General features: G+C 37.3%; 4 protein-coding genes across 7 annotated transcripts in view; 3 read left to right on the top strand and 1 right to left on the bottom strand.

Moving 5' to 3' along the window:
• The window catches only part of NF1 (neurofibromin 1), a 94,895-nt gene that overhangs the window by 21,832 nt on the left and 45,366 nt on the right, over nt 1–27,697 (bottom strand). For all 4 annotated transcript variants that reach the window (XM_068655889.1, XM_068655887.1, XM_068655888.1 and 1 more), the window contains 10 exons: nt 7,568–8,000; nt 7,008–7,348; nt 6,050–6,252; nt 4,902–5,095; nt 3,848–3,988; nt 3,341–3,620; nt 2,351–2,565; nt 1,965–2,026; nt 1,724–1,838; nt 759–860 (listed from right to left, as the gene is read on the bottom strand). In XM_068655889.1, coding sequence (XP_068511990.1) covers nt 759–860; nt 1,724–1,838; nt 1,965–2,026; nt 2,351–2,565; nt 3,341–3,620; nt 3,848–3,988; nt 4,902–5,095; nt 6,050–6,252; nt 7,008–7,348; nt 7,568–8,000 — 2,086 coding nt within the window. The remainder of the gene's footprint in view (nt 1–758; nt 861–1,723; nt 1,839–1,964; nt 2,027–2,350; nt 2,566–3,340; nt 3,621–3,847; nt 3,989–4,901; nt 5,096–6,049; nt 6,253–7,007; nt 7,349–7,567; nt 8,001–27,697) is intronic.
• On the top strand, nt 9,140–13,040 carry EVI2A (ecotropic viral integration site 2A). Its single transcript, XM_068655895.1, has 2 exons — nt 9,140–9,351; nt 11,590–13,040. The coding sequence occupies exon 2, from the start codon at nt 11,606–11,608 to the stop codon at nt 12,365–12,367; it is 762 nt and encodes a 253-aa protein (XP_068511996.1). The 5' UTR covers nt 9,140–9,351; nt 11,590–11,605; the 3' UTR covers nt 12,368–13,040.
• Nucleotides 15,189–17,826, top strand: EVI2B (ecotropic viral integration site 2B). Its single transcript, XM_068655894.1, has 2 exons — nt 15,189–15,345; nt 16,507–17,826. The coding sequence occupies exons 1-2, from the start codon at nt 15,338–15,340 to the stop codon at nt 17,339–17,341; spliced, it is 843 nt and encodes a 280-aa protein (XP_068511995.1). The 5' UTR covers nt 15,189–15,337; the 3' UTR covers nt 17,342–17,826.
• Nucleotides 17,980–22,288, top strand: OMG (oligodendrocyte myelin glycoprotein). The gene is made up of 2 exons (XM_068655891.1): nt 17,980–19,412; nt 20,151–22,288. The coding sequence occupies exon 2, from the start codon at nt 20,157–20,159 to the stop codon at nt 21,474–21,476; it is 1,320 nt and encodes a 439-aa protein (XP_068511992.1). The 5' UTR covers nt 17,980–19,412; nt 20,151–20,156; the 3' UTR covers nt 21,477–22,288.

The following is a 27,697-nucleotide window of genomic DNA, read 5'->3' as shown; positions in this document are numbered from 1 at the left end:
AGATGGCACACAAAGACTGTCTGTGCAAAGCTACCAAGTACAGAGTGAAACTAATTGTAGACAAGATTAGCCAAAGACTTCTAAAAAGTTTGTTATGTACATGAAAGTGAAACATGCATATTAAACCAGCCAAATATATTGGTAAGACTTTTTTTAGCACATTTTCTAATGTATTAACAAATGAGAAAGCTGCAGACCCATTCATGCTCCCCAGAAACCCCCTTCTAGAACCGTGCCCTAGAACTATATTCCTTCAGATGTGTGTGACAATGGCACTCCACTAGAAAACTTTAAGGTGGTTCATTAACAGCACATCTATTGGTATGCCAGTCAGTTCACACAGTAACACACAATGGCTGAATTAACACCACATTAGACAAGACTAAAATTTATCAGAAGCCATGATCAGAAAGACACGCATGAGGAATTACACATTTGAAAGCCAAGACCGAAAATCTTTTGGAGAGAATTACGGCAGACTGTGGTATAGCCTTTGTCTGTATTGCTATGGCCCAGTTTGGTGAAGCAGAACAGGACATTCTAAAGCTTTTTTAAAGCTTGCACAGGTCCCATACACAAACATCTGTGACACACTTCCTATATGTATTACTTTCAAGCATGAGTCATAGTAGTCATAGCAATGAAGTGTGAACATCAGATACCACAACACTTCCTTATATTTTTGAAGTTACAATTGCAATTATAACTTCCATTTACAAAACATATTCTCTGTTTATTCTAAAAATCCAATCATTTACCTTATTAAGAAGAGGCTGCAGCTTGGTGAGTGCTATTACGGTAGCTTCTATTAGAACTTGGCTATTGTAATTATCAGGCCCTTTCAAACAGCTCTCAAGTCCCTTTTTTAAGAAAAAAAGAATAATAATAAAAAATAGAATCCATAATTAGATTTTGCTTTGTAAAAAAGATCAAAGCTCTAAACAATAACTGTGTCTCTCAATTAATTTACAAAAGTTGAGTTAATTTTTCCAATTTGCAAGGAATTTTAGGAATTATGATGCACACTAGTGATATATATTGATATAGTGATATATTTAATATATTGAAACAATTACATGGTGTGCATTAGAAAAAGAAGTGTGCAGGACAGGGTGCAACAACTACAAAATAACTCTTCTTCAGTTCAGATGCTGCTCAATTAAATTTTATATCCACAGAACACTAATAAAGTACTTAAGGGAAACTTAGATAGTGGACTGTTTACCTCCTATAGAACACAACCTTAGTTACAAAATATGGGTATCACTACCAAGCTAGGTAGCTCATTTCAAAGTTTTCTTACATAAATTTTATGCTTTCCATTGTATTTAGTTGTAACATACTAAATGATTAGCTTCCTTTAAAAAAAGGAACTTGTGAATAATGTGCATGCAGATAGATGCCTTATCAGAAAAAAATGCATTTATTTAAATACTGAGTTTTATGGATCAAATTTTAAGTGTCTCAAATTTTAAGCTCAATATTGAAAACTACTGTTACTCTAGAAATAGCAGCACTGCTGAAACTTACAGCCACCAAATTAATTTAAAATAGAAAGCCAGGCCTACAAAGATTAAATTTCCAATCAGGTACCTCTCTGTACAAGAATATGTTTGAAGAAATTATTTATTATCAAATTATAACGAGTTCTATATTTGAAGGGAAAAAATTTTTTTTAGTTGTTTTATGAGTCACAAAGGAAAACAGATATAGACCTATATACCTTGCTAAGAATTCGGATTATTTGTTTTATTTGTCCATGAGAGACACGCTTACTTATACAGCCAAAGACAACAAGTGCTCTTGGCTGCAAGGATGGATTATATTGGAATGCAAACCTGTGAAGAAACAGAGTACACTATATTAAACAAATATACAACAAACAGAATTGTCAACTTTTCATTATACAGTCTAAGTGTACTACACGGGCAGTTAAGGGTTATGTTTTGAGGTCTACAACATACTTTTGAGCTAGTTCAGTCCACTGGTCCAGCCACTTGCACGTTGGAATATCTCTCATACAAGCCTAAAAAGAATTATATTGTTTGAATACGTGTAACATGAAGAAAAGGTATTACTTTCAGAGAATCATAGAATGGTTTGGGTTGGAAGGGACCTTAAAGTTCATCCAATTCCAATCCACCTGCCATGGGCAGGGACACCTTCCACTAGGCCAGGTCGCTCAATTTTAATTCAGAATATTCAGTTATTTTAGGTCTCTGAAACTACTGAGCTACTTAGGCATTCATTAACACATTATGGGAAGTACATCTCACTACACTGCTTGCCTGTAGAAAAGGGTAAGCAGTGCCATTCTCCTTTATGGATAATTTTGTTTTGAACCACATACCTCCATGATCTCCAACAAAGCTTCAGTAACTGTTTCCAAAGAAGTCAGTGCAAAAGTCTCCCTCTCATAGGAACCAGGTGAAAACGACCTGTCTCGATAGCTGGAGCGGAAAGCTATCACTGCAGCTGATTTCACTTTGCTGATTCCAAACAGTAAATAAAACTTGGGCAGAGAAAACTCAGTCAAGCTCAGCCTTAAAACTTGCTTGGTCTCCTCTGTTGAATAAATTTTTACATATTAGACTTAAAACAATTAAGTTCATTCCATATTTTAAACACACTTAGGCTCCCACGAATACACAAGTAGATAATCATCCTATGCACATTTGAACAGTTTTCTTTGCCACTCATCTCAGAACAACTGTGGCCTGTCGCATGGACTGTTAAAACCACAGCCACCAGGAAGATGCAGTCTGAAAACAGGTAGAAAGAAACTTGTCTAAAGATCTGGTTCTCTGAGGCTTCTCCTCATATGCATTAGGAAAACAGAAACCTGGAGAGCTCACGGTTTGAAAGACCAACATTACTGTAAGGTTCAAACTGCGATCAAATTATGGTTTTGGCTCTGTTACTACAATTAACCCATTTAAATCAGAAGAAACCATGTAATTCCACAATTTCCTTATGTAATTTATATTTTTGTTACTCCATTATGCAACCATTCAAAAGATACACATCAGCCAGTTTTAGCACAGATACATTTTTTCTTTAATCTTTATTACTGAAACTTACTGGTACGTACTTTCTTCCCTTTTTCAAAAATCCATTACACAATTTATATGACACACCTGCTCTAAACCAGACAGTCATGCTTCAACTTCATGCTCATAGTCATTCTAGCTCATATCCTCATTCTGGTTTGTACGCAAGCTTAATAGCAACACAGTATTTTCAAATTCTCAGAACAGTTAAAAGAGAGGAAGAGAACTCAAATATTTCTGAAACAAACTAAGAAGCAATCAACTTAATCCAAAGTCTGATAAGAACTTACCGCTAAAGTGAAGCTGTGAACAAGTGCACAGAGAATGAATGATGTTGATGACAAGACCATGCGTAGAAGCTCTGAGAGAAAGGGGACCAGTGGCCACCAATAAAGTAACTACATGAAAGAGGTAGGGGAGATGGGCTGCAACATCCAGAGAATTGTTAAAGGAGAGCATCAGCATGTAACGTGCTAGAATAGCAATATCATCCCACATCAGGTGCTGCTCCAATGTAGGAGTTGGGGACAGACAAGTCTTGTCGATTATTTTACACATTCTTCCAATCACCTGAAAATAAAACAACCATTTTGTTTCAGTTAAAGAGCAGAGCTCAACCTTTCAGTAACAGCCATTACAAATTAACATCGGAATTTTTCTATTGCTTGGAACCTGTTTTATGTTTTTTTTTCCCCATTATTTCCTGTACTGAGTCATCAGAAAGCATATCAGCGTCACATTACTATTTAAGGTGAAATTGCTATATAAGAAGAAATTAAGGCAAGGAGGGAACTCACTTTGCTTGAAACCAACTTCACATTTCCAGAAGCAAGCGCTACTGCTGTGTCTGCCATAACCTCAGCTTTTATGGATCCTAAGCCCCCTGTGGCACTAGTCTTGATGAAACTGTCCAGAACTACATCAAGGAGATCTGTTATCTGTTAGAGAAAAATAATTCTTTGTTATTCCCAGTGGGGTTAACAATTTTTCCACAGTAAATCGCCCTTTGTTTAAGCAAAACATGTTCTCCACATTTACCTGTTAATAGATTTTCATACTACACAAAATGGTCATATTCATCTCAGTGTGATTCAAACTTCCAAAATATATTGATTTTTATCAGTCCAACTGGACCAATCAAGAAACTACACTTATGCGTCCATTTGACAGATCTCACATTCTCCAAGAGCAACTTTGTGATGCTGTGCTGCATCAGTTTGGATGACAGTTAAAAAAATAATAACAGTATGACAATGAGGAAGTCAGCTTGCTTGTGAGCAAGCCTGGTCATGGCAAATACAGCTGGTCTCATTTATCTGGACACTTATTTCATGAATGACATACGAAAACAGCTTTTTTTTTTTTTTTTTTATACTTTGTGTGGAGAATAGGGACAGTATTTGGTAAGCGTTCAACTACTAATCAACAGAAGGATTGATGCTGCTAATTGTAATCAAAATGCTTCAGTTTTAAAAGTGCAAATAACAAAACAGAAGAAGTTCTTTCATCGCCTTAGGCCTAACATATCTGAATGATAGAACTGGGTTCTATCCAATCAGTACCCACACATTCAGGAGTTTTGATGAAATAATTACTACTAACACCAGATATTTCTAATTCTTAATTCTCAGTGGGGGCCAGGAACAGAGTACTAGAAGCAAGTGTTCAGAAATGGTTTTATGAAGTATTTTAAAGAATGGAAGCATCAGAGAACTTGCTCATGACTCTCCACACAGCAAATATATTTAGGTCGTGCCAAGTTCCATTTTATCTTTTTGCATTAATATTTAAGTGATTAAAAACTCTATCATTTTATTATAAACAAATTGCAAGAAATCATGCAGAATTTACCTGTCCAAGACTTCCCCATATCTTAGCCTGAATGGAAGGATACATCTGTTTTTCATTTATTGTCATCGTTATTAGCTTATCAAGAATAGCAGTGACTCGCTGACGCTTAGCATCATCATTGTGTTTACAGAATCGGACCAGATTGGACAGCCAGGGAGTCATATACTCCAGACAAAGATGTTTCAGTTCAATACCTGAAATAAAAATTCACTTTGTAACAAGAAATCAGCACTGATCTCTATGCATAGGTAAATAATTATTTGTGAGCACCTTTCAGTTTTCTTCTAAAATAATTATCATCGGATTCAAGCAAATAATACTGGGCCAACAGACAAGCTTCAAAAAGAAACATACCATAACAACAACATCCAAGAAACATTTGTAAGAATCTGGCAAGATTTTGACAGTTTAAGTATCCTAATAAGAAGTGTGACATAGATGTGTACATTTAGGCATACAATAGACAGACTATTTAAGGTAACTTCTTTTTAATCTTGAGAATGTATTCTAAACAGCTTCCAACAGTATAGTCAGAGCTGGTTTATGTCTGTAAGAAAGGGATAACAAAAATAGCATAGTAGAACCTGATAATGTCTCTCAACTGTAATCTACCTGAAAGGATTAAATTTGAGAGAAAGCACCACATAACGCTTTTGTCAATGTATCTGCTGGAGTTCAAAACCTCATGGAACTCAAAATATTATATATTTTTTTCAATGTTCTTAATTCTGGTGTATGAAAGAAGTAATTTGTATTGTGATCTCTGAATTAATTTAATTGTCTAAATGAAGGAGATGTTTTACAAAACTTTTTTTTAAATTCTAAGTTAGAAAGGCAGGGCTTGGATTTTTTATTTATTTTTTTAAAAAGGATCTGCTTCATTAGAAAGAGTACATTAAAACATAGAAATTAATGTTTTTACTCCAACAGATGCCACTCCAGTTCATGACACTGGCTTAGTATTACAGAACTTGATTATTAAGAAATAAATAAGTAATCTTGAAAATATCTAAAACAGTTCAAAGAAGCTTTTTTAATTTAAACTTACTGTGACTCAGCCACATAAGGATGCTTGTTAAACTTGACAGCTACCAGCTTAAATCTTTTCAAATTCATGGTTAGCATTGAAGAACACCAGTGTTACTTACTAGATTTGCTAAATCCAGAAATACACTCTTCCAAGAATTCTAAGGTAAGGTGTGGTTCATTAGCTGCAAGGGTCTTACTAATAGACACAATAAAGAGTGTGTTGTTGGCAGGAATACACAGACCTGAAGTTTCCAGTAACTGGCCCTCAATCTTTAAATTAAAGGTACAGGTTAAGGCACATAGAAGATTATAGGCAGCAGACCTGTAACAAAGCAAGCAATGTGACTTGTAAGAGTTTTCTTGTCTGTTTTAAAATACATACATTACACTAAAAGATCACAGTAATACAATTTTCAAAATCTCTTAAGCATTGCTAATATCCAGTACTATATTTAAAGCCTGAACTTCTTTCCTGCATCACTTAAGCTTTAGAGACAACATCACCTTGGACAAATAATTACATTACTACTTTTTTAAAACAACTTCTGATAAAGTTAAAGAGGATGCTTGAAGAACTTTGTACTGGATTTCTCAGAAAGGCATTCGGTTCCAAGAAATTCTAGGTATTTCCAAGTGCACCTGAGCAAGAGATTGCCAACAGCCCTAGAGGCTCCCATTGAACCAGGACCTGTTTAGAGACAGCCCTCTGACAACATCTAAGAGCTTGCTCTAAGTGGTACAGCTCCCAGTTATTAAACAAGAAGTTCAGCACCATGAAAATCAAATGTACCTAGTAAGCACATATTGCAAAGCATAAGTTTTTATCTCCCTCTTAAAGAGAAATTAAGCTACCAGTTACTCAGTTACTCCATCATTACATATGCCTTTCTTCATCTATACAAAACGCAATCTTTTTTGAGATTACTAAGTACATTTTGTAGAGCTGTGGCGAAAGTAAAATTATGTTGTTCAAGTGAGATTTGCTAAAACTAAGAAAATCTTGGAAGAAAATCACATTTTCTTCCATGTTGAAGAAAGTTGAAGTTGAAAGTTGATATTAATTTAAAAGATCAGTACCGCAAACTGGGGTCTGAGCTTCCCAAGTTGAGCAGTGCTATGTTCAGTAGTGTTCCAGGGACATCCTTAGGGCGAATTTTAGTGTGCTGTGGGATGGAGTCTGGTTGCGACAGCTCCCACCTTGTCCGTATATGAATAATGGACCTCACAATGGCTTCACACTCTTGATGCATGAAGGTGAGTGGTGTGCCCTGGTTGGCAATCGTTAAGGTAAACTGATTCTCATCAACAAGACAGATTTCCTCAATTTCAGATGCGTAATATATATCATTTAAAAACACTGTCTGTCCCAGTACTCTTGTACGCTCTGCTGATGTCACCTGCACAGCTGTTGATCCAACCTTAAAAAGAGAGAAGAAAAATGGTTCAGCACCTATTGTTAAAGAAACAAAGAGAGAAAAAAAAGTCTGACATTTATATTTTAGGAAGATAAATATGTGAAATTGTAAGAAATTAAGTTGTGATTTCTCCATGAGACAAGAGAATTAAGACAGTAAAATCATACTCAAATTCTTATTGAAATATAACAGTTCACTAGGAACAGCATGAAGAAGACTTACTTTAATAGAAACTTTGGTGTCTTTATGAGCCAGTTTGAGAGCATTGTGAAATACTTTCAAGTCCTCTTCCAAAGCCAAGGTAGCTGCTGGGAGTTTCTGCTGGTCATGTTCAATGTGCTCTGCCAGCTTCCCCGGAGAGTCTATGAAAATAAGCCTTTTGCTTCCTTTCAAACCTGTCAAGAGTCTTTCATGGTATTTGGTGTATTCTCTGACCCAAGAATTACAGTTATAAATAAAAACTGCTGAGACATTTTCATAAGCAAAGCCTGGAAAAACTACAAACCATTTAGAAAGAAAGTCTGTTTTAAAGCGATTACTGGGGCCAGCATGTGTGAGGTCCACTACAATTTCATATGGCTTTGCATAGTATGGCTTCAGAGTTAGCAGGACGTGGTATATCAGTAAATCTCCATTGATCTGACCGGTCTTGAATCTGTAAGAAAACAAGACAGACACTGTTTGGTTTGCCTTTAAAATCCATATCAAAACATTTTAGTAGTGTATCACACATACTACAATGCTAAAACAAACCGATCTTTCACATATTCCAAAAAATGTCAAACTCAAGCAATAATATGGGATTGACATCCATAGCCCAAATTCTGCCATGGCTCATACACCAATCAAGTTTAGAGCCCAATATGGTGAAGCTCCAGTTGGAGGTTACTCAACTTCATTTTGAAGTGCCACACAACCTACCATAGTAGTCTCTAGACAGACAGAGGTTCATTCAGCATCTCCAACAAGAGGAAAAAAAAAAAAAATTCATGCTGGAGAAGAAGAGCACTTCGATCAGCTCAAAACTGTAAGAGTTGAGGGTTTCTTTAAAAATAGAAGTAAAATAGCAGCAGTCCAGCAAACTCTTTTTTACATTTATACAGATTAAAATTACATTAAATTTTATGTGTGGAAAAGATTTATTTCAATAGCCTTGATTAAGACTAATTAAACATCCATATACCATTTTTTCAAAGGGTCTCAGCTCATTTTATTGGCAATCTACTGCAGCACATAATGCACTCTAACGCTTGGTGTAACGTTTCTAAGAACTGTGGGTCCTCTGAGTAGCACAGAGGATTGGTCTATATAGTATTCAGGTACTATATAAAAATATTAACCACCTTTTGTTCTTGTTTAATGAATTGCTGAACTCTATGAGACTTGGTTTAGGCAGATGTTCTGTCCAGTTCCCAGAGTTAGCATAGCAGATGGAATTCTACTAGAAATACTTAATTATGAATCAAACTTACCAGTCATTTTTGAACTTTAGAATACCTAGAGCTGTTTCAAACTGTTATTAACTCAACTCTTTCAAAGCAAGACAAAAGCCTATAGAAAGAGCTAATAAATACTGTATACACGTACGTAGTTTTGATCACAGTGAGACAGAGCTCTTGGTAACATTTGAGGTAAGCCACTGATAACTAAGAAGATAAACTTCATGAATGTTAAATATTTGTCTGCCTATAACTTTCCTTGTGTTACTTCCTGTTGTTCGGAAAGCTAATTTGGGCAAGTTGGTGTTTCTCTGCCTCTAACATGTCATGGTATAGTTGTTACAAAAAGGAAGTGTGTCATCACTGTGGTTTTAGTTCCCTACTTAGAGTAAACGACATATAATTTCAGTTACAGATTTGCTTAAAAAATCCAGCCTTGTCTAAATCTACTTGCTTGATGCTGATGGTCGTTAGCATCTTCGGAGCAAATATACGCACAAAGAAATCTTACTGTTAGAGGATTAAATATCTAAAACACCAACTTTCTTTTGACTACATCCTGGCAAGGTAAGTGCACATTTTCTTTCTATTTTAAGTTCTGCTTCAAGGTTTCTTAGATTTTGTAGAAAATCTTATGTAAATGTTTTTACTTTTTATGTAAAAGATTTTATTTTATTATAGTTTACCATATGTAACTCAAACAGTAACAATAAATAAAAATATTGTCTTTGACTGCTTTAAGGAAGTTAATAAAACAACTGTATTTTTAGTAACATTAGAGGCTGTTCACAATCAGACTCCAAGGAATGAGCAGGGACAGCCACCAGGTTGCTGCGTTGTTCCTACACATTGCAGCTCTTACTGTGTACTGACAGAAGACCCTACCAATACCTAGACACAAAGGGTTGAGCTAAAAAGAAAAAAAAAAAAAAGCTATTTAATGATCAGTTCCTTTGCTCTTATGATTTTAAGAGAAGCTCTTAACACCACCAGCCTGTTTATTTTCAATAAAAGCACCTCTGGTCCAGATCACAAGTAACACTGGACTTCTCGTGCTCTCAGAGGGTGCAGGCAGAGCTCTGTAGCCCTCAGGCAGTAAGCACTGAGCTACATTTGTACCAGCAGCTGCACCTCAGTTCCGCACAGCATGCAGAAACTTCTTGTGAAATGTTTTGTTTCTAAAAAAAACCCAACCAAACAAAAGGTTTTGCTGTTGCTGCTTTTATTCCTTTTTAAAGTATGGCACGAGGCATTCTCCAGGCAACTGTTACCATATAGGTAACAAAATCTTTTGCCTGAGCTGCAGCTGATTACTAAAATGGTTTGTAGTTCAAATTTAACAATGAGGATTCATCTCAGAACAGAGTCTGGTTTTCTGATTTAGTTGAACTGCAAAGAAAGATACATACATATTTTGCTGCTCCTTTGCCATGCGAGGAGACACCCATTGGTTGTTCTCTGGCTACAGATCAGGTCTATCACTTCTATCACTTTCCTGGGGGACTTCAATGATACAAAGGACTGCCACTTGGATATTAAAAACATAAGCAACTTCACCTCTCTGACTTTTGAGTGTGAATACATTAAGTTCTTTGGTAGACATAACTTTTCCCTATGGCAAAGTAAACACCCTCTGGCATATTTCAAAATTACCTAAACTTAGAAGCATACAGATGTGCTTTGTTGTCTTCAAAGTGCCATAAGAAGAAATGGATTTCTACAAACAGCACTACCACTTTCAGTCATTCTTTACAGTAGTTATATTTGAACAAGATGTAATACGTGACACCCAGAAGAAACACTTCTGATAAAGCAGGTGAAAGAGACACACTGGACAGAATAAGCCTTACGCTCTGAAGGTGTCTCACACACGCAAAATTCAAGAAGCATCAGCACTGAAGTAGTTCACTAATTTGTCTCATCTGTCACCGTTATTTTGAGTTTATCATCTTTGTATCTGATTCATCTAAAGATCAGTTTCCTGTTCTCCAGACAGATTCAACAGGTAAAGATTATAGTGCAAATCTGAGTACTACACAAATGTAAAACAGAACATACTAATGGTAATATAATTTGCATAATCTCAGAAGTTTTAAAGAAAATGTCACAATCTGAAGTATGTTTACGAGGAATAAGATGTGAGAGGTACACTTGTGGTAGACAGCCTTTTGCATAATAAATCAGAAGAATTAGAGAATTAAGATTTTCCTAGGTATTTACAAAATGCTACAGACAGCTGAGATAAGGAATACAAACAACTAAAATAAGTTACTGCTGTCATTTACAAGAATATTTTCAATTAAAGCTTTTCATCTGACCATCCATAAAAGCATGGTTACATTTCGCAAATTCAGGGGAACAAAGGAAAGAAAAAAGTGGTATTTTGTAAATTTTACATGGTGCCTCCCTTCACCATTTAAAAGCAGAAGTAATGAATTTACAGATCTAAGGTGGTCAGCTTTAGAGCGGAGGAACTACTACAGTGTGTACATTCACACTTCACTGAGTACTTAGTAGATAACACTTTCCTTTCACTACTTTGCTCCATGTTCTTTTTTCATCTTCACATACATTATATATAAACCTCCTTCAGAACTTAACAGTTTAAGAGCTGAAGTTCAAGACCACCTATTCAGTGAGAATTCCCAGCAGCTGAATGCTTCCTCCTACATGCAGTGAACATGAGGTCAAGTTAAAACACACTTTTGATCAAAAAGGCTGCTGGCTACTATTCCCTGAGAAGTCCAATTCAAACCTCTCAGAACCAGCACTGCTAAACTAATACCATATTTTGTTCTTTTGCAGGTGACTAAAGAGTAAGATGAAGACAAAGATACACAGTAAACCACATTTTGCCTTCCCTGTTGTGATAATTTTTGCTTTGTGTTTGCAAGTAAGTGCAAACCATACTGAGTACCCCGGAGTTATAAATGAAACCTGGAATCCCATCAGCCAAAACCTAAGTGGCAGCCAGAACATAATGGAAGCCAATACAAATCCTCCTACAACCATCAATTTCAACGGGAAAGCAATGACGACTGAAATGCAGACTGCCACCCCTCAATCTCTCTCTTCAACAATGGGCCAAAACTCTTCAATATCTTCTTCTTCCAGAAGTACTGTTTCTGCCGCTGGAGGACCTAAGAATACCAGCAAACCCAAAACTACATGGTCAAAAGAAATGTGTGAAGACAGTAAATCTCTTATCCTGATTTGCTTCATTATAATAGCAGTGCTTGTGCTCATCTGCACCTTCTTGTTTCTGACAACAGTCGTAATAGCAAACAAAATGTCCTATCTCAAAAAAGCTCAACAAGGAAAACGGAGGCCCAGAAGCAATGGTGATATTCTGGCTACCAACAGCTTATGGCCAACTGCAGCAGGAACGTGGCAGAAGATGCCTAAGGAGGAAGCTGGAACTGACTTGATAATGCAAGAGTTACTAGCAGGGAGAGATGCCGCAATCCAAAGGAAAACCCAAGATCAAACTACTGAGAGAATCACTAGAGAAACAGATAAACATGAAAATGAAGAACTGAAGTCACACAAAAACATTTTAACCAATTTTGTGGTTGAGATTTAAACCAGTCAGCTAAACAAACCTCAGCTTTTACTTTTTTATTAATTAATATGATAAAAAAAGATTAATATGAAACAAAAACTTAGCTTTCAAATAACAACCAGAATTGTAACACAGGAAAGCTAAACTCACACCTTAGGGTTTTTCATTTTATGGTAGTAGGAATGCTGTACAAATGTGTAGATCTAGGAGTAGGACTGCATTACAAAGCTTCTTCATAAATAGCGCCAATAAGTCCTTTTGACCAGAAATCACAGCTGAAGTAGCCAGACAGGATAAAACAGAAGGACAGAAGTTTGTCCATTCTCAAAGACCACTGGGGGGAAAAAATGAAAGCTAGTCTAACAAACACAGCATACTCTGAAGTGCCACACTGGCATATCCAGGTTGCTATTTTAAGAGAACCGTAATTCAGTCACAACTTTGACACAATTTCTGAAACAGGAACTAGTCTCTCAAAACGCCCCTTCCACTTTCTCCATCAAAAACTGCTTAAATCAGATTAGCTGTTTTTGAACCAGATTGAGAGCATCATATTTATTGTTTTGACTTTGTGCATAAATATATGACATTTGTATTGTGTATTAGAATATAAAAAGTCTTCCATTTTTTTATCCTCAATAAACCAGCATCATAATTTTTCAAATAAAGTATATGTTATTTCTCTAAGTCAAAATATTGTAAGAAATATTACTGTAGACATTTTGGAATATCATATCCCTATCACATCTGCGGAATGTCAGTAACCGTCTGATACCTAGGCGTGATTTCTTACCTTGTGAAAACATCCACAAGCAAAAACACTACATTTTGTCCTAGTGCAACCAATCAGAACGTGACAAAGATTTCTTCAAGAGCAACCAATACTTTTAGTTATGTTATTCCCAGAGACCTGATTTTCCCATATATATATTGGTAGATGCCTGCATCTAGCCTCTTTATAGAGGAGCTTTGTTATTTTAAGGAAACATGAGAAGCTTCTTTTCACAGGCTACCTCCTGGGTTACAGATTTGTTACACCATGGGTATAGGTGTTAGAACTGAGTAACAAAGTTCTAAACTTCCTGTGCATCTGTAGTATCCTTGACACAAGAGATGGTTGTATGAGTTTGAAAGGATCAAGACTGAACACCAATTATTTAAATTCCACTACATCACCTATAAACCTACCTGGAAGGGCAAGTAAAGAAGCAACAGAGAAGAAAGACAACAGCATCATGGAAGTCAGGAGAGAACAAGATCTCAAAAAATAAAAAATAAATGGCCTGTGTCACAGGTAGTTGGTAAGGAAGACAAAGCTGGAAAAAGTTTGAAAGCTTAGCTCAGAACTAGGAGTCATTAGAAAACAGACTTCAATGAAGATGGAAAATAAAACTATAGAGAGAATTCAAATGCATCTACTGTAAAGCACGTATTCAGACCTTAGGTCTCAGAGGAAGGAGGTGCAACACAGCATGGCAGGATATTGTGTCTCACATTCCTAGAACATGAGGGGAGAGCATAAGAAAAGAATTAAGGGCAAGTTGTGACAGATTGGCGATGACAGCTTAGTATTTAGAGGAGACAAATCAACATCTCACATTTGTGACAGAAAGAGTTAAAGGGCAGGGTACCGAGATGCTGCATTACAGTTGCCCTTTTCTTCCCCAAAATGACCATAAGCACGAGGCAACAGCAGAGGCACTGCAAGGACTAAAAATGAATCTGGGATAGCAGATGTGGGAATCTAACCTGGTGTAAAACTTGTCACAGCTAAGAAGATAACAGAACTAAAAAAAGAGAATGAATCTGTAGGAGAATTAGCCAGCCTGGATCAGGAACACAGTAAGTTGCTAGCAGAAAGCAGATAAAATGGGTGAAACAACATTGTCATCAAGTAAATTAAAAAAGGGAAAAAAAATTATAGAATCACAATCCTATCAATGGAAAGAAGGAAAAGAAATAGTAATGAGGGTGTGATCTGTGGCTCAAGACAGGTGGAGACTGTGATGAGTGAAGGCAATGTAGATGAGATGAAGGACTCAAGAAACTGAGTTATTATGTCAGTACGGGCTCAGGATTTGTCTGTGCTGCAGGAGTAGGGAGAGACTGAAAAAGAGCCAGTGCAACCAGAAGCACAGCGCATACAGGAAATGAAGAAGCTGCAGAATGAGGACATGGCACTAGCTACTATTGTAGGCACAAAAACACACTTGCAAAATGCTGTGAGGACAGTTGTGCAAGTTTCTTTTGCCACACAGCCTTTCTAAATGCTTAAGGAGACAAAAAATACAAAGTAGTCTGGGTTGCACCAAGGGATGTGGACAAAGATACAGTGGGAAAACAACTGCTCAGAGAGCTCAGTCCCCCTTTAATGACAACAAGAAGTACCGAAGTTGTCCAGACAGAAAAACAATGTGGGGAAGAGGAGGCAGGGGGAAGGGTAAAATCTATAGTTATCCACCTTTTAAAACAACTACGCACATGAAGATGTGTAAGCAAGCCAGTATCTTGTGATCAGATGGCTCTCTATGACTCACCGCAATGAACCTAAGGTTGGTTTTCCATTAATAATCATGACAGTTCAACAAAACAACCACCAAAATTATATCTGTAAAAATAAAATCCAAACCTACTTCTATGTCAATCAAAAATTTTGTAACTATTTTCAAAGACAGGAAAACAAGCGTTTATTAATTTCTTCATAATAGACACATACTCGATAAAAGCCACAAGCATGTAAATATTTAAGTTTTATCAAATCATCAGAACTGAAAAGTTTGCTCTTAAATCATGCAAACCTTGAGCTAAGTTTCTTAGTAATCTCCCTACTCTTGGCACTTCCTGCAGCAAGTATTGGTAAACTTCCTCTTCAGCTGCAGAAACTTGCTTCAATGTGAGAAAAGCCATTTTAAAACTGCTCAGCTTTCAGCACACAGTCCGTCTTTCTAAGGCTTCAAACAAAAAATAAGATGCTTGCTTGATAATCCATAAATGTCAAGGTAAGAATCAACTTCAAGTTGTCGCTGCTTCATATCTGCATTATTTGCTTTTAAATGGAACTGGGTGCAGCACTTTGTAAGCACTTTGTAAGTTTCTGACACAGTCAAAGCTCTTGTAGAATATCTCTATCTTACAAGCATTATCTCGGTCCTAAAAGGTTGTTGTTATGAATTATCATGAACTCTATACGTATTACTCGACTGTATTTTGAAAAGAGGGGAGCAGAAGAAAATGAAATTGTGTCATTTTTATCTGTTATGAATTTTATATGGTTTAGATTATAAGGTTTTCTAGAAGCACTAATTAAACATATAAAATTAAATTTCAGGTGCAGTAGTAATGCATAGTGATTTTCTGAAGACCGTTTCACATGACTAATATTATAATAATAAATTAGATCAAATGCATGAAAGTAATTTCAGAATAAAAAACTCACATATAGTGGCTGTATTTTACATGATTTGTCTCATACAGAGACATTCAGAGACCTGAACTCTAAGCAGTACAGGGAAAAAAGTGTTTCATCCCAAACACTTAACATTAACACAGCCCCCGTCATTACAAAAATGTTCCACATGCAGGAATTTATACTAAAGCAGCCTGAGCACGTTTGAGCGATGTTCCATTACAGCAGCAAAAAAATATTACACTCCAACTGCAGAAGTGAGGCAAGAACAGGAAATAAAAGTAACAGAACTGTTAACAGTTTTTAACTCAGGCTTGGCTTGTCTCTTTCAATCTTTGAGGTACAAAACAAGACAATTTTCTTTGCTTTTGTGACAATACCGTTTGTCAATACTTCTGCGAGCGTTTCATATTTTGTTTTGCATCTGTAACCATCTAGGTGAATGATTAAAGTTATTTTGAAACATACTTCGGACTTCTTTCCCAATGCCTTTTTCTGATAATGTGAAAAAATAGTAATTATGACATTCTCTTCAAAGTCGCTTAACTTCAACGATCAGTAATACTGAAAACCTGTCTGCTGCTTGTAAAATCAGTGACAAACCTGCTGGTTATACAAATGGCAACAGGCATGAAAGTTCAAACAGCGAGTCTAATCTTATTTTTATACTACGTATAACATAACATTGTCTGGTGCCTGTAAAGTGGTACTTCAGAAGTTCAAATTAACATGCTCTACTTTATTTCTGCTGTAGGAGAGGACGCATTTCAATAGACTGCAGGGAAATGGTGGGCAGCCAAATAATGCTGGTTCTTATCTCTGGAGAAATCTGGAAATCGCTTTCTACCGAAACACCCTCAGATGTTACCATGAGTGAAAGAAATGTATATACCAGCACCAGGAGTCCAACAAAAAACAGATCTACTGCATATCAGTCGCAAACAACCAGACCCAGTCTGCACACCTTTGGCAGAGCACTGACTGCAGTGACGACAACACCTCACCCGACTGGAATATACAAAGAGCCTAGACATGACGGCCTACCAGCAATGATAATTGGCGTAATTTTGGTTAGTATGATAATTGCTATTATTGTGATTATTCTGTGGAAGTGCTGCAGAAGGCCCCTTCTAGTCAATTCGAACTGGGCTGGTCGTTCTCCGTTTGCAGATGGAGACACACCAGATATCTTCATGGACTCTGGCCAGGCTACCAAGCGTTCATCGGTTTTATCTGTGTTGCCTTGGAAATTTAGAGAAGATACACACTTCCAGCATGATCTTACCGCGTCAGAGAAACCACCCAGCTGCACCACCACTCATGAAAGCAGCCAAGTGCCTCCACCAGCAGAAGACTGCTCTGCAACCAGCATCTCCGATTCCAGCGCTGCTGCACCGCCCGTCTCAGACACAGCAAGCTGCACACCTGGCTCATGTCCTCACCCCTCTTCTGAGCCCTCTGACCTGCCACCTCCACCTGACTGGCTCAGGGAACCAACTGAGGATCATAGTTTGGATCCCAGCAAACAAGAGGAACTTCTCTCAGAAATAAAGGAACAATTCCCCCCGCCTCCTGAGCTAATCATTTAAGAGATCCGTGAATCACTGCCTCAGCCAGAACACCCTCCGTAGATGGGCAAAATCACTTTCCAACACGCTTCTCATTTTTCTTAAATGAAGCGTTCTTCAAATAACTGAACAATAGAGAAGTTGCCACAAGCAGGAACAACCAAACCACAGCATGAGCAACGGTTCCCCAGCACTTCTTGACTTCAGCTTTCACAGAAGGGAACCACCTAGTTCTGCCCAAAACAAATCATGCCAAAATACAATACAGATGGAGCCCACTGCATAGACAAGTAGCACCTCCAGATTTTGGAGACTACGGAAAACAGAACATGCACACCTTTGTGTGCCAGCACATACGTATACATAGCATACTGATACACGGAGCTTTCAAGAAACAGTATAAGCTTTCGAGGTACTCAGAGCTTCTAACAATTGTTTGTCCTATTAGGCTGTACAAGTGAATGCAATGAATTCAAGCCAATTTTAATAAAGCTTTCTAATTCAAAGATGTTTTGGTTGCTTAAAGCACAACAGAGAATTTGCTTAGATACAAAGCTTCCAATTCAGAGCAAAATGCGAACGCTTTGACATGCATACATATCGGCTATCTTTCATAAAAAAAGGTCTGTTTTCTGCATATGACTGGAGACTACTTGGTAACAGCGGTTGACAGGCATTTAAAATAAATCCTCATAACAGCCATCAGTTGTTCTTCATTAATAGGAAGGAGATTTCCTCCAGATCCAATATTGCCAAAATATTTAGTGATATAAAGTCTCTAGTCACTGCACATTATTTTTTGGTAACACAGAGAATAATAGTGAAAGTAAAGAATTAATATAGTGGTCATGAAAAAGCTGAAACGGGTCCAAGCACATGAAGAACAAGCATGAAAAAGCCTTCTTTTACCTAGGCACTTCTGATTTTTGTGGATAAACAAACAGTTCACAGAACACCCAAGACAAATAACTATCAGAATGAGTTGTGCACGTTTACTTATCTCCTTTGAAGCAGTCTTTTCAGAAAAGGTTCAATCTTATTTATATAAATTTCAAAAATTGATTTACAGTTGTCTAGATGCCAGATGCCTTTTAACTCCAGATGCTTAAGTGTTTTAGAGGTTCCTTTCTCGGCCCTGACTACAAGAGAAGCTTGCTGCCCTGTCTAGAACCACGCATTTTAATATGCTACTTGATGGGAAGTTGAAAGGTGGTCACAAAGGTAAAAAGATGTGCATATGCAATTCTATGCTGATGTGGGTACAATGGGCACAGGAAAATATATTTACAAGTTTCCTTATTGTTTTTATAAGATGTATACATCTGTATGCCTGAAGAACAGCTTTCCAGTTGCTCAGAGACTTCTATAAGGCTGTTGCACTAAATGATGTTAAAATTAACAGCATTATGAACAATATATACTCTTATGATATTGTTTGGAGAAATGCAGATAAAGCTTTCCTACAGAAAGCAGTAAAATCCTACAGTCTGGGCTATGTTATACCTGAAAATACAGGGACAACCTGATCTGAGCAGCAGAAAACTGAACATTTTAAAATTATGAAAAGATATTCTAGCACTGTCGCTTAAAAAAGCTCAAGATAGGAAGCCTAAATTAACATTAACCTTTACTACAGAAGCAGAGATTAAATGAAGGTAAAACAGAACACAACTTGAGTGACTTTTTAAATAGGAACATTTAAATGGACTCAGAGGTTAAGCTAAAATAGCCCACCAAAATTCCACTCGGAACTGTTTACTTAGGCAATCTTATGTACTATATTATGATGCATTAGCAAGGCTAAAAAAATATAGTTAGGGAGAAGTTAACGAACTCAAATTACAAAAGCCAACTATTTTATTGAATATGCACGCTTTGCAATAAATTTGAGTCAGCACCAATGACAGCTCTGCAGTCCTCCAATGTAGTACAGATCAGGTGGTTGCAGAGCCCCAGCTAGCAGCAATACGATGCAGCTGAAGAGGCAAGCACAATCCACAGACAGCAACTGTAGCTACTCTCTAGAACAAGACGACCTCTAAGCTCAAATCTTTCACAGAAATGATGTGCTGATATTGCAGAAGAGATTACGGTAAGTTTGCATTTTTTGTTTTTAATCACAAAAACCTACTGCAAATTTAGAGAGAGAAATAAAAACAAAATTATTAGTTGATGACAGATGCTTGCACCAGAAATTTGCTGCAGTGTCAGAGATTTCTTACTAACATTAAATCAGCTTCAAACATGTGTTAGCAGCTTTGAGAATGTAATTGACGTGATAATAAAGGAAAATAGCAATATGCATGTTACCATGAATACAGAATTCGGTTTTCAAACTAAATTCCTAACAATTTAAAATGTATTTTAACCAATTCTACTTAAGCAAATAGCATGCATGTATGGGGGGGACTGCTACATTACTGCAGAGATTTGTGAAGCAGATCCAGTTGACAGCCATTTTTTCATCTTGTATAAAAGAACACATTATTCCAAACATAATATAGGCTTGAAATCACTAAAAACAAGAAGCAGACATTGTATAACATTTGGAAGAGACTTGCATTTTCGGAAGAAAGCCCTCATTTGAGCTTGATGGGGAAAGGGAGATGAAAAAACAAGTCTCATTCTGCCAGACAACATGACAGTCTATGAAGGGATGCTTTGTAAAGTCTCTCTTGAACAATTATAAAAAGGACCGTGCCACAAAGGGGTTTATTGATATTTTTACTTAATCTCTGCTGCAACTAATCATTGCAAAGACAGCCCTTACAAATAAAAAATATATATTACATAGATTTAAAGGGTGTCATTTTGGTATATTTATTTTTAGGGAGCAATGGAACACCAGATATTGAAAGCATCTACCTGTCTGCTGGTCCTTCTGTTATTCATACCCACTGTTTTGGTTATCTGTCCTTCTAACTGTACATGCTCAGGAAACAACAGGAATGTGGACTGTTCAGGCAGAAACTTAACTGTACTGCCACATGGACTTCAAGACAACATTACATATTTAAATCTATCCTTTAACCAGTTCGTAGATCTTGATCATCAGCTGACAAGATTCACCAACTTGAGGACCCTTGATATTTCAAATAATTGGCTCAAGAATATTCCTGCTCATCTGCCCAAGTCCTTGTGGGAATTATATGCCATAAATAACAACATTAAAGTTCTTCAGAAACTTGACACAGCTTACCAGTGGAATCTTAAAGTGCTTGATGTTTCTAGGAACATGGTGGAAAGAGCTGTTCTCATCAACAACACACTGAGCAGTCTCAAGTTTCTCAACCTCAGCAGCAACAAACTTTGGACAGTTCCAACCAATATGCCCTACAACATAGAGACAGTGGATCTATCCAATAATTTCTTGTCCCAGATACTTCCAGGAACACTGGTGAGATTACAGCACCTTACAAGCCTCTACCTACACAACAACAAGTTCACATACATTCCTGACAAAGCGTTTGACCAGCTCTTTCAGCTGCAAGTTGTAACACTATATAACAACCCCTGGTCCTGCAGTGATAAACAAAACATCCCATATTTACTTAAATGGGTGCAGGGAACCACCGCCAGCGTCATAGGGGCTCCCTGTGCTAACGAATCTGTGCTTTGGGTCAACGCCACGCCATCCGCAGCTGCTCCCACAGTTCCAGCCACTAACCTCATGATTAAAGGAATAAAGGCAGCAGACAAAGCTGCTTCCCCAGTGGCAACTGAACCAGCCCAAATGACAAAAATGTATAAACAATTTAAAGCTAAGGAAGTTACTACCTTGGCTACCTTAGGCCAAACTGTACTGTTTACAAGCACAGACCGGCCACTGCTCCTCTATCCAGAAGACCTGACAACGAGGAAGGTCAGCGCTTACGAAGCAGCAGACACACACACAATCTACATTAAAGATTCAACTGACGTGAACTCAAGCCTGGCCCATCCAACGGGATCATCCACCACCCCCATGACTCTAAGTATCACCAGCGGAATGCCAACAAACTACTCGAAAATGCCTCAAAGCACAACTGCTACCTTAAGGAGAGAGGAATCCACCACAACTATTTTAAACACTGATGTGCCCTCCAAAGCAAGTATCTGTGAGGTGTATTTGTTTTATGCTGTAATGCTTAATGCAGTGGCAATGTTTATTGGCTAGGGGCTTGTATTCTTGTGAGAAGTACTGAGCTTATTCCTGTGATACATAGCTGGAGGTAAGACATCCAGGTCAAATAATTAATCAAAATACAAAAAATTTGAAGTTCTGACTGATCTAAAGAAGATAACAGTTCTTAAAAGAAGCGCACACTAATGTCTGGATACTAAGCTGCTACTTATTTTAAAGTCTTAATTGAGTAAAACTAACCTATGGTTTTGTTTTTAAAAATGTGCTTATTTTGTATTTAAATTTTTAATTTTAATTGCACAGAATAAAACATCAGAATTTTAAGTACTGATTTTATGTATGATTTTGTCATAAACTACTGGAAAAAATAGAAGTCTTGTATCATATCTGCATTGTCTTGCTTGACTTGCCGATGAGCAATCCTTGTAATATAGCAGCACAGATTCTCTGTTATGATGACATGCATAAGGAAGGGAAAAATAAAGAAACTAAACCTAGCTGTTTCACTAATCAGAAGTTATTCCTGAGAAAATTGCTAGCATGTATATCTATGTTTGCTTCATATGTATTAGGATATTTTAAATATGAAGAACAACAGTCTTGAATTTAGGAATTAAATATGACAATGCCATGATGTCTATCTAAGAGAGGGTAAACTGAGAAGCCAATGTGGTCCAACTTCAGCATGGGAAACATGGTAGGGGCTGATACCTCTTTTTGCTCTGTCTTGACTTACAGGCTGCAGGCAAGTTATTTCTCGCTCACCATACTTTTAAAAAAAAAGATAGAAGTAGAGGAAAACACAAGATGTTCAATGCCATGACACTCTCCAACAAGGAACTTACCTACACAAATTAACAAAATTGACCACTAAGTTACAATTAAAAATCGGAAATATCTGTCACTACGTTACGCCTAAAAGAATGCTGCAATTCAGCCAGTGTTTCAAACTACTACTTTTTGAATACTGAAAGAAAATATCAGCCAATTTCTAATGCAAGTTATGTAACATATATCAAGTAAGCAATTAGTTTAAAAGCTGTCATTTAAACACTCCTTAAATGTTGTGACTTAACAAATTAATTCAATCCATGGCATTGAACATGCCCAAATCCTTGCCTTACAATGATGAGCACGAACGCTATTCTCCTTGACATCTGCACCATCAATGTGTAGAAATAGATGCACGCATGGTTTTGACCACCTTAAGAAAATTATGTGGCAAAGGTACTTGATATACTACTGATGAAGTTTTGCAAACAGCATGAAATGAAAACTGAAGAACAAGTTCATTGAACAAGTATTATTCACCTAATACTGCATATCTTTATACAATGTTTTCCATGCATTTCAGGCCATTTAATTTCCAGTTATTGTAGCATGAAGGTGCTGCAAAATCCAGAAAACCTCAATACCAAGACTGGAGCCCTCTACCTATTTCTCCTAGGTGTCAGTGAGGGCTGTAGACCATTTACAACCCGGTATCAGAGAAATCATAACTTTCCAATTGTGAACAATATTTCTATAATCAGAAATGTGTTTTAATTTCTAACAGTAAATGTTACACGATGAATTTGTACAGTTATTTCATTGGCATTTAAGTAAAAATAAAGTTATGTTTGTATTGAACTGAATTAGTCACAGTGCTTCTTTTCACATAAGCATTGCTACCATATACTCTTGGCAGATAGGTAATAATTGCTGAATAGATACTATTTTATTATACAAACCTACTTCAAGCAGGCACTTGGCTCAATCTCTATGTCTTATGGGGGAAACTATGGTATAAGCCAATTGTATTATTCTGATCTTCAACTTTTCCTAATATTGTTTATTAATAAGCTGATGCGATAATGGTAACACAGCCTACTCTTCTCTTTCCTACTCTTTAGAAGTTGCAACCCCTTAAGACACGTCTATGTGCTACAAAAAGGTAACTTCTCCATCTCAAAAAAAAAAAAAAAAAGTATCTTTGTGTTTAATAGAACAGAAGGATTTAAAGAAAAAAAAAAACACACCACTGATATTTCATAGGCATTTGAGGTACACAAGAACTAGTTACCCAAGTCAAAGTTAAAACAACCTGGGCTATAAGCAGGATGTGCACATTGCCTTCAGTAGCCAGAAGTGCCTCATTAACCTGAGCGGCTACCAGCAGGCTGAAAGTTCCCCACTTGCACAAGTTCCATATATTTTCCCCAGGTTAAATAATCTGACACAACTGAAATTCCAGCAAGTAGGATCAATATCTGAAAAAATGCCACTGCCTGCCACCCTTTTTGGACAGGTTATGTATTTGCTAAGTACTGACTGACACTAAAACAGTATCAACCTACTTATTAAGATCAGAATTAGGAATTTCCTAGAATTATCTCACCCATATGGTTTCATCACACACAGTTTAAAGCAGCTTAGCTTGCAAGGTAGGACAGAGATCACAAAATGAGGTACTATGACTACAACGTCTAGAGTGAATTATGTTGAGGGAATTACATGAAATATTACATGTTTTTGCAGAGCCATTCAATACAGGATGCTGAATCTTACTGGATGCAAAACGTCTACATGAACTCAACTTTTAAATGTTCCGAGCACGTTCCACCTATAAAGAGACTACCCAGTGAACAGTGAAGCTATGAGAAAATCCTGTTTTCCACAAGTTATTTGGGGCAAATGGCAAGTCTACTTCAAAATTTTAAGCATGCTGATAAAAGCCTGGATGTGCACATGGGGTTCTGTGTTTTTTCTAAATACACGTACTGATTGGGAAACAAATCTCAGATGTGCATGGAAGCGAGACGGCACCTCCTCCCAAACTCCAGGGCTATCTCTTTACCCACAACTCGTCCTTGGTAGGTGCAAACAAGGGCTTCTTAGTCAGATTGCCTTCAACAAAGCAGACCGAAATTTAGGCTCCTTGTATTTTTCTGGCATACAAATGAGTTGATAACAGAGCTGGAGTAGGCAGGCGACCGGGGGAGTCGGGCACTTGTTGCTTGGCAACAGCGCAGTCAAATTGAAATAAAAGCAAGAGGCAAGGATGTGAACGCTACCAAACCAGCTTCCTTTTAAACATGCTGGTCATTTGGCCTCTGGTAATACAAATACAATAATCTGTCCTCAGAAAATTCTGTGTTGGAAAATAACTATCCAACAATTCAACATGACATTCAGTAGTCTTTTTGAAAATGGTGCTGCCTTCTGACTATTAATTGATTACCCAGAAGAGGTCTGGCACGCCTTCTTGTAGAGATGTTGGCTTTTAAAACATCAAAATTGCTGCAGGGATAGCTGTGGTGGGAAACAACATTTCCACATTTCCTATTAATTAGTTTGGGATATCAGCTCTAAAACTTGATGGCAGTACTTCAGGATCAATATCTATTGATTTATCGATCACTTTAGTAACAGAGTAAGGATTAGAGACAGAAGATGACTGGCTTTGGAAGTCTGGTTGTTACCCAGGAAACACAATGTGGAGAAAAATGACAGACAAGATTAAATTTCACAGCACAAGAAGGATACAAACTGATCCAGATATATCAGTAAAATGACTCAACAATGCCTTAGCAACAAGATCTCAAACTAAAAAAAAATAATCTGCTTGCTGCAAGCCCTCAAATGTCCTTCCAGCTCAAATCTAAACAGTCACTCCCCATTTCACCCCTCAAAACACGACATCTGGCTCAGAACCCTAGGACAAATACCCCAAGTAAGCACCACGTAGACCCTTTTGCCATTCCACAGAAGCACCGGGTAGGCCTAGGCCGGGCAGTGCCGGGGAGGCAGTCGCCGTCCCAATGCTGGGCACTGCTCTCTGCTCACTGCTGCCGCACTGCCCTGGCACATGTCACTCCCCGGGACCTGTGTGTTGGGACCGCAGGCTGCACGCCCACCGTGGGGGGGTCCCCACGGTCCCACAGGTGCTGAAGGGGTGCAGAGCACCAGCTTGCGACAGTCAGGTCGACGTCCTCCACTTGGGCAGTGCTAACACCTTCCTATGCCCGCCGAGAGATCCCCCAGTAAAAACCCCAACCTTAAACTGAAATGCTTCCCGCAAAAAGGGTAATGCTTACTGCTGCCATCTTCATGTCTTCCTAATGGAGGTCAGTTCTTTCAGTTTTCACACACGTATGCTTCGCAAGCGGTACATATTTTACAAAAATCACTTCCATATGAACTCATTTTTAAGTCATAACCACCATGCCTATAGCTTCCTTAGAGACCGAACACTCCTGTTAAGTTAGCCTGCTGTGGATAATTTTATTTTTCTGCTTTTAAAGAAAAAGTAGTACGGGCTCTACACCTAGCAAGCACGTGTTGCATGCTTTTGTACCAACTTCTTTCCAGAAATTCTTTCTTTACAGGTGAAATAACCATTCCTTGCTCTGCAAATGAAGAAAACAATGTATGCCAGGTCTTCCCAGAATAGATAAGGATGCCCTGGATCAATGCCAGACAGAGTAAACTTTGTGAAGATGGATTGTCACTACTCTTGGCATATGTATACCTAATTTTTTGCCTGAACAGGACAGGATAACAACGCAGGCATTTTATTTTACTTGACATGAAATAAGACAGTATTCAATGGAAAAACTGGAGGAGAAAAAGGTGGCAAGCAAACAACTTTTAAAGAAAATTTAAAGACAGTGTATTCTAGCTTAAACAACAAGGACTTTACCTCAAAAAAAAAAAAAAAAAAGTGTAATATTTTCTGTCTTATTAGCTGCAGGCTCATGTCCAAGATAGGAAAAGATGGGTGTACCTGTATGACTACATTGGCTCTATTTATCTATCCTAAAAAGGAGATATTTTTTCTCGTGACACATGTTTGCATCAGTGTCAGAGAAACAGTTTCCAAAATTACTTTGACAGAATTGAGGGATGGACCAGAAATGCAGGTGGGAGTGGAGAGATGAGCTGATGAGGCTCTAGCTGATCCTGCTAACTTGCAGTATAAGGATGACAATTTTTCAAGCTTATTCAACTACAACAGTGAACAAACACAACAACTGGGAGATAATCTGAGTTTCCAAACATCCATTTTATTCCTGTGTTTTCCCAATTTGTTTTTACTATTGACAGCAGCACGACTAGTTTAGAAGGGGTCTGAACATAATACATTACATATTCTTTAAAATTCTACTGACATTCAACTGTATAAAGTTAGTTATGTTGTCTAAAACAACCAGCATGCTTTTCAAAACACAGTTATTTAAGTTGATACATGCTGTCCACGAGAACCATAACCCTTTATAAGCCTATGCAGAAATCAACTTCAGCAAAACTCGTAAAAGATATGAGTCACTTGCACAATGGAACATTTAAAAAATGGGTCTTCAAACTTTACTTTTTCTCCCCCGCCCCCTTTTTTTTTTTTTTTTTTTTTTAAACTTTGTGCACATAGCTTCAGGAATCTTTAGAGAAAAAAAGAACAGAAACAAATGGAGTACTTCAAGATAGGTGAATTAGTTTCAATTTTGGCACTACATACACTCACTTTACTTTTAACTCTGTATCCCAGCTGGACCTTTAGGGCATCAGTAATGTTTTTTCTACTGCCTAACATAAAAGCAGTGCTCAAACTGATGGTTCAACAAATCTGCTCCTAGTAACGAATTACATGGAGCATTCAGACATTCCCATAAAGTCATTCTACAAGACATATGCTGTTCAATGTTTTCTGAAAACTTATGTTAGATACGCAGATATGTATTTGTCTGAGCACAAAATTACTTCATTTTTGGTTCAACAACTGTCACTGGTGTTGCAAAAGGAAAGTTTCCATAAACTATCGCTCTTCTTATCCACTGCTGTAAAACGTGAAATGTATTTGAGATAATCTAATTTAATATAAGTTAATTACTGTTAGAAACACTTATGGCCATTTATACCGTAAACTAGTTTCATAAAAAAAAATTGTAAAAGCCCACTTCAGTCAACACAATAGGTCCAGAGGTGATACAAAAACCTTAAAGAGGACAGAGGATTATGGCAAGGCTTTTAAAGACAGAATTGTGACAGAAGATAAGTGGCACTACTCATCTTGCTTTCTTCCACTCCAAAGTGTCAAGGGCGTTGAAAGTGCATGAAAGGGGACAAGTAAAAGGAAAGCAATTTTCCAAGTTATTTCCCAAGTAAAAGGAATAGAAAGCTAAAGGTTTACTTATATAAGCATTTTCTCCTATAGTTTCTAATTCAGTGCTACAAATTGTTGGGAAAAAAGTTCAGATAGAAATGGGTAAGAAAACAAA

Source organism: Anas acuta, chromosome 19, assembly GCF_963932015.1.
Source record: "Anas acuta chromosome 19, bAnaAcu1.1, whole genome shotgun sequence".
Lineage (NCBI taxonomy): Eukaryota > Metazoa > Chordata > Aves > Anseriformes > Anatidae > Anas > Anas acuta.
This window is presented reverse-complemented; position numbering and strand designations above follow the sequence as displayed.